The sequence below is a fragment of the Halichoerus grypus genome, chromosome 1 (genome assembly GCF_964656455.1).
Source record: "Halichoerus grypus chromosome 1, mHalGry1.hap1.1, whole genome shotgun sequence".
NCBI classification, from domain to species: Eukaryota; Metazoa; Chordata; class Mammalia; order Carnivora; family Phocidae; genus Halichoerus; species Halichoerus grypus.
Genome location: NC_135712.1, coordinates 206113241 through 206127520, shown reverse-complemented (window position 1 = coordinate 206127520; position 14280 = coordinate 206113241). Strand labels below are relative to the sequence as shown.

General features: G+C 38.6%; 1 protein-coding gene across 2 annotated transcripts; it reads left to right on the top strand.

Annotated features, from left to right (window-relative positions):
• Positions 1–9348: 9348 nt before the first annotated feature.
• LOC118535421 (olfactory receptor-like protein OLF4) lies at positions 9349–11193 on the top strand. Of its 2 annotated transcripts, XM_078061986.1 has the most exons (2): positions 9349–10256; positions 11172–11193. In XM_078061986.1, exons 1-2 carry the CDS (start codon positions 9349–9351, stop codon positions 11191–11193), a joined length of 930 nt encoding a protein of 309 aa, XP_077918112.1. The 2 variants fall into 2 exon arrangements, with proteins under 2 accessions (XP_077918112.1, XP_035947651.2); XM_036091758.2 differs by lacking the exon at positions 11172–11193 and having other exon boundaries at positions 9349–10269.
• Positions 11194–14280: the final 3087 nt, after the last annotated feature.

Genomic DNA, 14280 nt, shown 5'->3' with positions numbered 1-14280 from the left:
TAGAGTATGCCAATCTCTTTTCATCCTTTTTTTTTGTCATGGTAATATATATATAAAATTTTTTTTATTTTAAACATCTTGATGTATGCAGTTATGTGGCATTAAGGACTTTCTCCCTATTGCACAACCAACACCCCTATCCATCTACAGAACTTTCTCATCATCTCAAACTGAACCTCTGTTCCCATGAAACACTAACTCTCCCCATTGCCCCTCTGCCCAGCCCCTGGCTCCCACCATTTTACCTTCTCTCTCTAAAACTGAGTCCTGTAGGTGCCTCATATAGATGTAATTGTATAACATTTGTCCTTTTGTGTCTGGCTGCTTTCACTTAGCATAATGTTGGCGAGGTTCATCCATGTTGTAGTCTGTGCCAGAATCCTATTCTTTTTACAGAATAGAATGAATGATGAATGATGTTCCACTGTATGTGTTCACCACACTTTGTTCATCTGTGATTTTTGGATGGGCATTGGGTTTGTCTTCACATTTTGGCAACTGTAAATAAAGCTTTATGACAATTGGTGTACAAATATCTGTTCTAGTCATGGCTTTAAATTTCTTTGGGGCATATAGGTAGGCATATAACCAGAAGTGAAACTACTGGATCATATGATAATTCTGTTTCAGTTGTTTTTGAGGAACTGGCAGACAGTTTCCTAAAGCAGCTGTGCCACTTTTTATTCTTATCAGCAAAGCACCACAGGGTTCCAATTTTCCCATGTCCTTGACAACTCTTATTTTCTGTTTTAGTTTGTGAAATAGCCATCCTAGTGTGTGTGAAGTGGTGTCACATTATGGTTTTGGTTTGCATTTCCCCAATAATTAATGATATTGCACATAATTCATGTGCTAAGTAACAATTCTGATATCTTCTTTGGAGAAATGTCTATTTGAGTCCATTGCCTGTTTTTTTTACCATTAATTTTATTTTTAAAATTATTTTAAGTTTTGATTCTGGTGTAGTTAACATACAGTGTAATATTAGTTTCAGGTGTACAATATAGTGATTCAACACTTCCTTAGATCACCCAGTGTTGGTCAGGATAAGTGCACTCCTTAATCCCCATCACCTACTTCATCCATGCCTCCCATCTCCCCTCAGGTAACCATCAGCTTGTTCTCTAGAGTAGAGAGTCTGTTTCTAGTTCATTCCTCTCCTTTTTTTCCCTTTGCTCATTTGTTTTGTTGCTTAAATTCCTCATATGAGTGAAATCGTATGGTATTTGTCTTTCTCTGACTGACTTATTTAACTTAGCATTACATTCTGTAGTTCCATCCATGTCATTGCAAATGGGAAGATTTCATTCTTCTTTATGGCTGAGTAGTGTTCCATTGTATGTATAATTATACCACACCTTCTTCAACCACTCATCTATTAATGGATTCTTGGGTTGCTTCTATAGTTTAGCTACTGTAAATAATGTTGCTATAAACATGGTGGAGCATGTAATCCTTTGAATTAGTGTTTTTGTATTTTGGGGGTAATTATCCAGTAGGGTGATTACTGGATCATAGGGTAGTACTATTTTTAACTTTTAGGAACCTCCACACTGTTTTCCACAGTGACTGCACCAGTTTGCATTCCCACCAACAGTGCAAGAGAGTTTCTTTTTCAACAAATCATTGCCAACAGTTGTTGTTTCTTTTTTTTTAAATATCTTTTTAAAAAACTTTTTACTATGGAAGTGCTGAATCACTCTATTGTACACCTGAAACTAATATTACCTGTATGTTAACTAACTGGAATTTAAACAAAAACATTGTGTTTTTGAAATTGAGTTGTTTGGGTTTTTTGCTATTGAATTTTTGTACATCTTTTGGATATTAATCTGTTATCAAGTATGTGGTTTGCCAATTTTTTCTTTGTGGGTTACTTTTTCACTTGAGAAATAGTGCCCTTCAATGCACAAATAGTTTGATTTTGCTGAAGTAATTTTTTCTCTGGTTGCCTGCGTCCTTGGTATTATATCCAGGAAATCTTGGTCAAATCCAGTGTCCTAAAGATGTACCTCCGTGTTTTCCTCCACGTGCTTACAGTATTATTTCTTGTGGTTAGATCTTTGATCCATTTGGAGTCATGTTTGTAGATGGTGGACAGAAAGGTCACCCTCATGTTTTTTCAGATGGTTATCTTGGTTTCCCATCACTATTTCATGGAAAGACTGTCCAGTTACCATTGAACTGTCCTGGCACTCCTGTCAAAAATCATTCAATCGTATATATGACAGTTTATTTCTGGGCTTCCTCCTATTCCAATGATTTATATTTCTGTTTGTGTCGTTGATAATGGATTGTTTTAAAATTATAACGTGGTAACTCTGAAAATCATATTCCCCCCCCCAGGATTTTTTTTAATGAAAGTATAATAACATACATTGTTATATTAACTTCAGGCATACAGTGTAATGATCCAACAATTGTATACATTGTTCAGAGCTCATGGAGATAAGTGTACTCTTAATCCCCTTTATCTATTTTACCCATCCCCTCACCCATCTCTCCTTTGGCAAATACCAATTTGTTCTCTGTATTTGAGTCTTTTTTTTTTTTTTTTTTTGGTTTTCTTTCTTTGTTCATTTGTTTGTTTCTTAAATTCCATATATAATTGAAATCAAATGGTATTTGCCTTTTTCAGACTGACATATTTCACTCAGCACTACACCCTCTAGCTCCATCCATATTGCAAACTTAAAATATTTTATTATTATTTTTTTTGCCCTTTAAAGATGTCCATTCATTCTCTATTTTTCCATCTACACTTTTTCGGTTTTCTTTGACTATTATAGTAGCAAGAATCTATGTCTAACATTGTCCCAGGATGACTGTTCCACAGGGACAGCTTGATCCTGGACATCCCATCATGAAATCTGCACTGACACTCCACAATTTTCATAAACACATGTCAGCCTGTATCCAAAATATAAGCATCTCTGCTATCTGAATGCTGTCTTAATGCTCAGGGTCATGTTTCAATTGTAATACTTAGCCCCCGATTATTGGTCAGCAAGTATGAAGCATAGGAAATACCTTGACTGTATCTTACAGTCTAACCACCACATTGACAGCCCTGATACCCCTCTTGGAGTGCTCTTACCGCATTCCCTGACATCAAGACTCAGGACAATTATAAGCTTGTTTGTGAAGCCTTCACTCATCTCCCCTGGAAGACTTGATTACGTTGGTGTTCTCTTCATCAGGTGTCAGTGCCACTTCAGGTTAGTGCATTCATTTATTGTTCTGTCTCTTGCCCTGTCTCTTATAACTGTAAGCCATGTCTTACACTTTTCTTTATGCCCAGGATGTAGCTTAGTGCCTACTGTATCATCCCTGCTGCTTAAGTGTTTGCAAGATGCCCAAAGAAGCAAATGATTGAGTGATGTTAAACAGACACAGTGTACAATGAAGGAGAAAGAGGTGCAGAACAGGAGAAGCACTGTGGGGGATGAAGGATTCGTGATCATGAGCCAACAGAAGAGGGTCCAGATGGGAGAAAGAAGAGATGTAGGGCACTCAGAATCTCTCTTCCAAATCAAGAATTGTATACTTATTATGGGGTTCTCTGGCTTATTAGTGAGACCCTCTACAGAGAGAGAACCTCCTTGTGGGATCAAAGAGTTTAATGGGATGAGACAATCATGGAATACCCAGGCTGTGTCCTAATACCAACACCAGGACTTGTTTGCATTCTATGTTTCTTTCCTAGCACCAAGTCTCCCAAGGGGAAGTGAGACAGAAGAATATTTCATTAATGAGACTCATGGGAATTCAGCCTCTATAGCCACAGAAATTGAAAATGTCTCTGCTGCACCCACTGACTTCATCTCTTCTAATCTCAGGTGATACAAACACATAACTGTGTCTTCCAGAGTCTTCATGAATGGGACCATGTCTCTTCCTTTCCTGGGGGCATAACTTCCAACCTCATCAATCATCCATGGGAGAAAATGGGTCGGTGATCTCATGCTGTTCTGTGATAACATCTGGGTGAGTCACTAGTGCTGGGGACATGTATTATGGTGGGAGGGACGCTTTTCTTGGTGATTATTGTTGGGTGATGGACAGGGACAGTAAGTTAAGGAGAGTTTAATAAAGCCAAGTCCTGCCCACTAAGGCTCTGATTCTGGAGGGAAAGTCTGGATACATTAAACCATCTCTCCCTGATCTGTCTCCTTCAGAGTAGTGCTTAATGACAGGGATATCATTCCTCAATAATCTTTCCTCTGTTTCACTGCTTGTTCTTTCATTCTCGAGAGAGACTGTTTATCATTATTCAGCCATTTGTTATTGTAGTCATTCAACAAACATTTTTTCAGTATTTAATATATGGTAGATACTACCATTTATTCTGGGAATAAATAAATAAGACATTATTTTTTCTCTCAAGGTACTCACTGTGTAAACGAAGTGAGAGATGTAAAAATAAATAAATATGGCATCGCGAGGTTGCATTGAAATCTGTGGAAGTATCCAAAAAAGTTGACTCTTTTTTAAAAATTTTTTCAAGAAGTTAACTCTTTCATGGGAATTAGTGAAGGCTTCACAGAAAAGTTTATAATCGAATTGAGCCTTGAAGGAGGTGTTGGAGTCCTTCCAGGGGGCAATGGGTGTGAGCAGTCCAGGAAGAAACAGCAAAGGAGAAAATTTAGAGATTAATTAAACTGGAAGTTGTGCTGCTGAGATTAGAAACACTTCTTACTGATCAGACCAACCATCAGTAGCAGGGTATGCAAAATGGACAGATAGGAGACTGGCCTGGTAAGAAATAGTATGTTAAGAAAGAATCAAGCATTTTGGCTACAGGGTTGAACTTTAATTCTGAAATTAGTGAAGAGTAAGTGCGGGTTTTAAAGGTCAGGGGATAACTATGCACAGGTCTGCTCTATGGAAAAGTGACCCAGGTTAATGTGAGGAACAAGTCATTGCTGTGTTCAGGGTGTGAGAGGGACATTGAGGGATAGAAATAGCATCATGAGAGTGAGATGGGAGGCAAGTGATGGGTGTCTGAGAGGGTGGACATCATGGATACAAAAATTCAGATGATTTTTTTTCATTCATTATTACGTTTTTCCTAGAAACTACCAGACATCTTCTCTTCATCATTTGTAGGAGTTAATTAATACTACGAACAATGCCAGACATATTGTAGTAATCATTTTATTGAAATCTTTCAAAAACTATGAATTTGGTATCACTCTTTAATTTTATGGATGGAAAGTGTTGCTGACAGCAGTGATACTGTTTACACAAAGCATATAATGGAGCCTAAGACATGCTCAGATTTCAGCGTTTCCAAATATTTTGTACTCATTAATTTAAGTTTTAATCAAGTTTAGTTTTTGAACAGTTGTACATTTATCACGAAAAAATTACTGTGATAGTTCAGAGAGTTCTCATAAGCTCCCTTCCCAGTTTCTGCTCTTATGATTACATTGTATCTGTTATACATGTTACGTGTAATCCTCATATCTGCTGAGCTTCCACACACAGTGGCTTTTCTCAGGCTTCCTTTGTTCTCAAAGTAATTGACAGTTTTGAGGAGTACTGGTTGGGTGTTTTGTAAAATTATCTTCTTTTGGACTTACCTTATTGTTCTTTTCTTCCTGAGTATACTAGGACTATGGGTGTTGGGCAAGAAGACCAGAGAGATGAACTGCCATGTTCATCTCATGACATCAAGGGTACACACTGTCAACATGACTGACCCTCATCGGTGTTTTTGTTGATGTGCTGGCTGCATGGGGTTTTTCAGATTTCTCCACTGTGGTTACTCTTTCCCCCTTATTTCCATACTGTACTCTTGTAGGGACTTTTCTAAGTGTAGCCCCATTCTTAAGTAGTGGGAGTTATCCTCCACCTCCTTGAGAGTAGAATATCTATGTACATTGTTGGTATTCTTCTGCTCTCTAATGTGTGTCTTCTCTATTTTTTTTCCACTTATTTACATAGGTGTATACTCTGTGATATTGATTATTTAGTCTGTGTTATAACCCAATACTACTTCATTTTGTTGCTCAAATTGTTCCAGCTTTGGCAATAGAGAACTCCTTCAGTCAGCTGATACGTCTCTTCGGCATGTCTCCATTCTTGGCTTTTTCAGGTAGCATTTCATTACTGTCTTACAGTAAAAGAGGCTTCAGCTTCAGCTTCTTGTATTTCCCTCCTGAGCTCTAGAATCAGTGATTCCTGCAAAGAGCCCTGTTTCATTTTATTGGGTCATGGGATTAGCACCAAGATCTGGGTGCCAGGTGTGCTTACTGCTGCCAGGGTCTCTGTATCCTCTCAACTGACCTGGCAAGGAAACACAAGAGTGTATACTCTGTATATGCAAACACTTATACATATATCTATATGTAACTCTCTGTATCTATGTGAAGCTAAAGCAAGTTCATACTGATGGCTCCAACTCTCATTTATTGCCACATGGATCATTCTAGCCTCTCCACCTTGCTTACCTGTAAACTCCCACACCAAATGGCTCACCACTTACTCTCCATTTCCTTAAATGTTCAGTTTCATTCACACGTGTACAAGTATCAGCACTGTTAATAGTACTCTCTGGGATACATCTGTATTAACTACAGTAGAGTCCTGTGCACTTTCATTTCCAGTTTTACAGACTCCACTAGGTTCCCAGATCACATATTTCTGTCTTTTCCCCCACTTGCTTCATTGAGATTTTTTTCATGCGACTGTAATATAGTTTGTTTTTTTTTTTTTTTCACATGGAGGCATTCCATTCTGGGATTCCCTCAGTCCTCTGTGTTTTGTGTGTGTTGATTTGTATTTGTAACGTCGCTTAATCCATTTATTAGTGTAACAGTTTTTCTTGTTTTTAATGGTGTGTCATGTTTAAAATAAGATCACCTTCTTTGTGAACAAAAATCATATTATTTCTTCCTTTGTACAATTTTGATGGCTTTGCTTTTCTTCTTCTTCTTCTTCCTCTTCTTCTTCCTCTTCTTCTTCTTCCTCTTCTTCTTCTTCCTCTTCTTCTTCTTCCTCTTCTTCTTCTTCCTTTTCTTCTTCTTCTTCTTCTTCTTCTTCTTCTTCTTCTTCTTCTTCTTCTTCTTCTTCTTCTTCTTTCTTCTTCTTCTTCTTCTTCTTCTTCCTCTTCTTCTTCCTCTTCTTCTTCTTCCTCTTCTTCTTCTTCCTCTTCTTCTTCTTCCTCTTCTTCTTCTTCTTCTTCTTCTTCTTCTTCTTCTTCTTCTTCTTCTTCTTCTTCTTCTTTCTTCTGCTTCTGCTTCTTCTTCTGCTTCTTCTTCACTGGTTAATTGCTCTGTCTGGAGCTTGGAATGCTGTGTGTAAGGAAGTTAAAAAAGCAGGCATTCTTGTCTTGTTCTTATCTTAGGATTGCTTTCAGCCTTTCCCTATTAAGAATAACATTAGAGGTGGGTTTTCATATATGACCTATATCATGTTAAGGAAGTTTCCTTCTGTTCTTAGCTTTTTCAATGTTGCTATTATGAAAGAATGCAGAATTTTGTCAAATTTTTTTCTGCATCAGTTGAGATAATTCTGCCTTTTATCCTTGATTCTGTTAATGTGGTGTATTACAGGGATGGGTTTTCATAAGTTAAACCATCCTTGCCTTCCAGGAATGAATCCCACTTAGTCATGATGCATAATCCTCTTATACAGCATTAAAAAAAAAGGCTGCTAAATTCAGTTGTAATATTTAGTCAAAGATTCCCATGGAATGTTGATCTGTACCCTTTTTTCTTGTAATGTCTTTATTTGGCTTCATTGTAACTGCAATGCTGCACTCTTGGAATAAAGTAGGAAGTGTTTGCCCTTTGATATTTTTTGGAAGAGTTTGAAAAAGATTGGTGTTCATCCTAATTCTGTATGGATCTTGTGATCTTTAGTCATGACTACTCCATTGGAATCCCTACATTACAAAATGCAATTCTTCTAGGAGAAAGAAGCTCTGTGACTCACGGTATAGCTTGTCCTCTGCTTTCTAATACAGTTGTGCTTCAGCTACAAACATTCACAGTACTATGATAATGGACAACTCTCTCTGTCTTTCTCCCTCTCTGCACTCAGTGTGTGTGTGTGTGTGTGTGTGTGTGTGTGTGTGTGTGTAGGGAATAGACAATTTATCATTACAGTACACACAGGTCAAGCTGAAGCTGTTTTAAGCAATAAAAAATGCAGAATGTAGACCAACTATAGACTGAGAGTAAAGAAAGAGAGAAAGAGAAAGAGTTACAGAGGAATGAATTTTGTTCCATTTGTATATATTACATAAAATTTGTGCTATTGTAGGCATCATATATAATATATACATATAAAAATGACAATGAATGACAGTGTCCATTGCCTTAGAATGTTTCCAAAGAAGCAGGAGGCTTTGACCTCCTCTCTCTCTTCTCCTACATCCAACACCTGTTCCTGTTGTGTTACCCACTCTGCTCACAGCTTTCTCTTTGATGTTGCCCTATGGTTTTGGGTGAGCTCTTGTCTAAGGCTGTTTGCACAGGCTATTTCTCTGCCTTAGTTGTTTTTCTCAAAATTATCTGCATGGTTCATGAATCCACGGCCCTCAGCTTTCCTGCTCAAAATCCCCTTATCAGAGAAGACACAATGGAAAATTTTCTCTTCACTTCAGGACTACCTTGTCTTGCATTATTTTACTTAGTAGTGATAACCACCACTTGAAACATCATTTGCTCATTTGTCAATATTTTATTGCTCCCTCTGGCACACACATATCTTAGATACAATCTTGTTAAGGTGAAACACACATCACTAATTTACAATGCTTTCAACAATGCTTGTCACAAGATAATTGGTTAAAATATTTGTTAAGTGAACAAAAAATGTCCCAGGAAACTTATAGAGGACAACATTGCTTTGGGTAAATGTTTTGATTCAGGACTGCAATTATTTTCAGCACCATGGAAAACATGGAGCTTTTGAGATCCTTGCAGGTTTTAGCTAATTATTCTAGATTGATAGGTAATGTATGAGAATTAATGAATGAAGCAATTTGAAAACACAAATTTCACCACACAAATGGCAGCATTTCTTTCTCTCCCTCTCTATCATCTACCTATTTGAGAGAGAGAGAGAGAGAGAGAGCGAGAGAGCGAGTGCACAGGCGGGGGGAGGAACAAAGGGGGAGGAAGAGAATCTGAAGTAGACTCTGCCCCCAGGAAAGAGTCCAATGTGGGGCTTGAACTCACCACCAGGAGATCATGATCTGAGCTGAAACCAAGAGTTGGTTGCTCAACTGACTGAGCCACCCAGGCACCCCAATCACAGCATTTCTTTTAATTCTGTGCTCACTGCTTGTGACTTTACTATGCTCTTGTCTCTGTTCCAGCTGTTTTCAGCAGTTACATGGAACAAAGAAATCAAACTCCTATTTCAGAATTTATCCTCCTGGGACTTTCAGAGGAGGGAGAACTGCAGCCACTGCTCATTTGGCTGTTCCTGTCCATGTATCTGGTCACCTTCAGTGGGAACCTGCTCATCATCTTGGCCATTGTCATGGACTCCCACCTCCACATGCCCATGTACTTCTTCCTCTCCAACCTGTCCTTTGTAGACATCTGTTTCACCTCCACCACCATCCCCAAGATGCTGTGGAACATCCAGACACAGAGCAAAGTGATCACCTATGCAGGCTGCCTCAGCCAGATGTATTTTTTCATGCTTTTGGCAGGATTAGACAACTTTCTCTTGACAGTGATGGCCTATGACTGGTTTGTGGCCATCTGTCACCCACTGCACTACATGGTCATCATGAACCCCAAGTTCTGCAGCATCCTGCTTCTGGTATGCTGGGTTTTGAGTGTTCTGGACTCTCTATTACAAGACTTAATGGTTTTGCAATTGTCTTTTTGTACACAGTTGGAAATCCCTCACTTTTTCTGTGAACTTAATCAGGTGATCCAGCTTGCTTGTTCTGATACCTTCTTCAATAACCTGGCGATTTATCTTGCAAGTGGACTTCTGGGTTTTATTCCACTCATTGGTATCCTTTTCTCTTATTCTAGAATTGTAACCTCCATTCTGAAAATTTCATCTTCTGGGGGCAAGTATAAAGCATTTTCCACGTGTGGGTCTCACCTCTTGGTTGTCTCCTTGTTCTATGGTACAGGCTTTGGGGTGTATCTTAGTTCTGCTGCTTCACAAAACTCCAGGACAACTGCCATAGCTTCAGTGATGTACACGGTGGTCACACCCATGCTGAACCCCTTCATCTATGGTCTGAGGAACAGAGACATAAAACTGGCCCTAAGAAAGCTCTTTAGCTGAGAGACACTCTCTGCATATAAGGATCCTTTGTATCAAGATGAAGACATGTGTAATAGGGCTCAAATCCCAGAAGACCTAGATCATGATTTTTGTATCAGTTCATAGAAATACAATATGCAGTTTATCTTCCTACAGTATTCGGTCTCTTTAATTTTTTCATACATAATGATCAACTGTTTCTTTTTTTCAAAATTTTTTTGAATAGTAAGTTTTTATTTAAATTCCAGTTAGTTAACAGATAGTGTAATAGTAGGTTCAGGAATAGAATTCAGTGATTCATCACTTGCCTACAACACCCAGGGCTCATCACAACAAGTGCCTTCCTCAATCCCCATCATCCATTTAGCTCATCCATCCACCTACCTCTCCTCCAGCAACCCTGTTTTTTTCTCCTTTTTTAAGAACCTGTTTTATGGTCTATTTCTTTAAAAATTTTTAAAAGATTTTATTTATTTTTTTTTCATTTCAGAGAGAGATAGAGATAGCATGAGTGGGTGGGGCAGAGGGAGAGGGAGACTCAAGCAGACTCTGGGATGAGCATGGAGCCCAATGCAGGGATCAATCTCATGACCCTGAGATCACAACCTGAGCTGAAATCAAGAATTGGACACTTAACTGACTGTGCCACTCAGACGCCCCTACTTCTTTAAAATTTTTTTTGATATTGCATGGATTTCCAGCTGTGGATAAGTAATACAGGAAATTGGATACTTATAATGTTCTGGAAGAGCCAGAAGAATATATGGGATGCTTTCTCCCTCAGATGAAAGTAGCTATCCCTTAGAGTATCTGTTTTGGGAGAAAATCCATTTAATATAGCAGAGGTTATATAGCAGTTTCCTGGGGGTTTCTGTCAATCTACCCCAGAAAGAGATCACATGTGCAACAGCAGAGGCACTTGGAACCCTATGTGATGAAGTTTAAAATAATCCACATTCACTATGAATTATCTAATTTTCAATTGCACAGTTCAAAATATAAATTAAGTGTAGGTAATAGAAATTACAACTGATTTTTCAGGCACTGATGGTGTCCTCTTCAGTGCTTATTCCAGGGATGCATTATTACTTTTCTTTTAGTATTTAGGTAGGCAGCAACACTGCCTGGTGATTTCCCTCAGCACCTCCTGCCATAATAGTCCTTTCATAGATCACAAAAGCAGTATAGATATTCCACTTATTTCCAGCTAAGTCTTTGTAATGATGCATCCCAGAGACTAGGCAGTAATAGCAGGCTGTGCCTATGGACCTCACCTGTGCTTTGTGAGACAGAGTAAGACGAATGTCTCCTCATCACTTGACCCCAGAAGCCTCCACTTGGATTTGTAGGCCATAATGGTAACTTCCTATTGCCTGGTTCACAGTTTTCTGGGTAAAAGTCCACAGATCACTTTGAACACTAGTATCCAGATAAATGTTTAAGGATCTTTCTTTAAAAAGAAAACACAAAGAAAAGAAAGGAAAGCATGAAGATAGGAAGAATATAAGATAAAGGGAATAAAGCAGAGCACTTGTAGCATTTGCCAGCTTCCATAGTATAATTACTCTCATCTTGCCCAATTTCTTTTTTTAAAGTTTTATTTATTTAAGAGAGGGAGAGAGAGAGACAGAGAGAGAGAGAAAGAGAGAGAGAGAGAGAGAAATTGGTGGGGGAGAGGGGCAGAGGTAGAGGGAGAGAGAATCTTAAGCAGGCTCCATGCTGATCTCACAACACTGAGATCATGACCTGAGCCAAAATCAAGAGTTCGTTGCTTAACTGACTGCCACACCCAGGCACCCCTCATCTTGCCCAATTTCAAGCTACCAATTTTAGTTCAGGCTGCATGTACTCAGTCCTCATGCATCATTATAAGCTGCCTAGCACCATCACCTCAGAGTCTTTGGGTTGGGTTTGGAGGAAAATGTAATGCATTTGTTGCCATTTTAGAGTCTTCACTCAGGAGTAACTGGTTCCATCAATCTAGGATTTGGACCTGTGAGATTATGCCCCTTCATTGTGTGACTCAGGTCAAACTTTTCTTCATGAGAATTAGAGGGTTTTTAATTTTTTTTATTGTTTTGGTTACTCAGATGGAATGAGTCCTTATTAAGCTGCCCATCATTTTTGTTTCATGGAGACACCATGAGGAATTTGCAATTTTGAGAAATCCCTGTGGCTCACCCAGTTTAGATGAGGATGATGAACTCTTACATGAACTATGAACACCATATCTCAGATGGTTTTGGACTGCTGACATGGCCTCTGCCAGTTCAGGATGGGTTGACCTCAGGACAAATCCATTTCAATTTGAGCATGTCCATGTTAACCATGTCCTACAGGGTTGTATGACTCTGTAGAGCTTGTCAAGGAAGATACTACAGCCTCACCAGGTTATTTCTCAATGACCTTATGTTGAATTTTATGTCCTCTGAACCCTTATTTTGGGTATACTTTGGGGTTAAGATATTGAATCACACAAGATAAACCCATTACAATGCCCTTATCTCCTGAACTGTGGATTCCTTCTTCTATATCATATGAGGCTATTTATGGCACTGACAGTCTTTTATGGAGTATGGCAATCTTTTTTCATCCTTTTTTTTGTCATGGTAAGATATATATTAAATACATTATTTAAAAAATTTTAAGTATTCAGTTATGTAGCATTAAGGACTTTCTCCCTATTGCAGAACCACTGCCTATATCCATCTACAGAACTTTCGCAACACCTCAAACTGAACCTTTGTCCCCATGAAACACAAACTCCCCGTTGCCCCTCTACCCAGCACCTGGCTCCCACCATCCTACTTTCTCTCTCTAAAACAGAGTATTCTAGGGGCGCCTGGGTGGCTCAGTTGGTTAAGCGACTGCCTTCAGCTCAGGTCATGATCCTGGAGTCCCGGGATTGAGTCCCGCATCAGGCTCCCTGCTCAGCAGGGAGTCCACTTCTCCCTCTGACCCTCCCCCCCTCATGCTCTCTCTATCTCATTCTCTCAAATAAATAAATAAAATCTTAAAAAAAAATAAAACAGAGTATTCAAGGTACCCCATATAGATGTAATAGTATAATATTTGTCCTTCTGAGTCTGGCTTCTTTGACTTAGTTTAATGTTGGTGAGGTTCACTACACTTTGTTCATCTGTGACTTTGTTGATGGATGTTGGTGTTGTCTCCACATTCTGGCTACTGTAAATAAAGCTTTATGAAAATCAGTGTACAAATATCTGTTCTAGTCACACTATAAATTCTTTGGGCCATATAAGTAGGCATATACCCACAAGTGAAACTACTGGATCATATGATAATTTTATGTTTCAGTTTTTGAAGAACTGGCACACTATTTCCTGCAGCTGCTGTGTCACTTCTTATTCTCAACAGCAAAGTACCACAAGGTTCCAATTTCCCCACATCCTTGCCAACTCTTTTTTTTTCTGTTTTAGCTTTGAAAATAGCCATAGTGTGTGTGAAGTGGTGTCACATTATGGTTTGGTTTGCATTTCCTTAATGATTGTGATGTTGTGCATCTTTCATGTGTTAATTAGCCATTCCTATGTCTTCTCTGGAGAATGGCCATTAGTGTGTTCTTTGTAGTTAAGAGACTGTTTCTGGTTTGTCTCTGTCTCTTTTTTTTCCTTTGCACATGTTTATTTTCTTAAATTCCATATGAGTGAAATCACATGGTATTTGTCTTTGTCTGACTGACTTACTTTGTTTAACATAATGGCCTCTAGTTCCATCCATGTGTTTGCAAATGGCAAGATTTCATTCTTTTTTGATGGTTGAGTAATATTTCAATGTATATGTATACCACATCTTCTTTATTCATTCATCTGTCAGTGGACATCTAGGCCCTTTCCATATTTCAGCTATTGTGGACATTGTTGCTATAAACATTGGGTTGCATGTGCCCCTTTGAATCATTATGTTTGTATCCTTTGGATAAATACCTAGCAGTGCAATTTCTGCATTATAGGTCATTCTATTTTTAACTTTTTGAGGAACTTCCATACTCTTTTCCAGAGCAGCTGCACC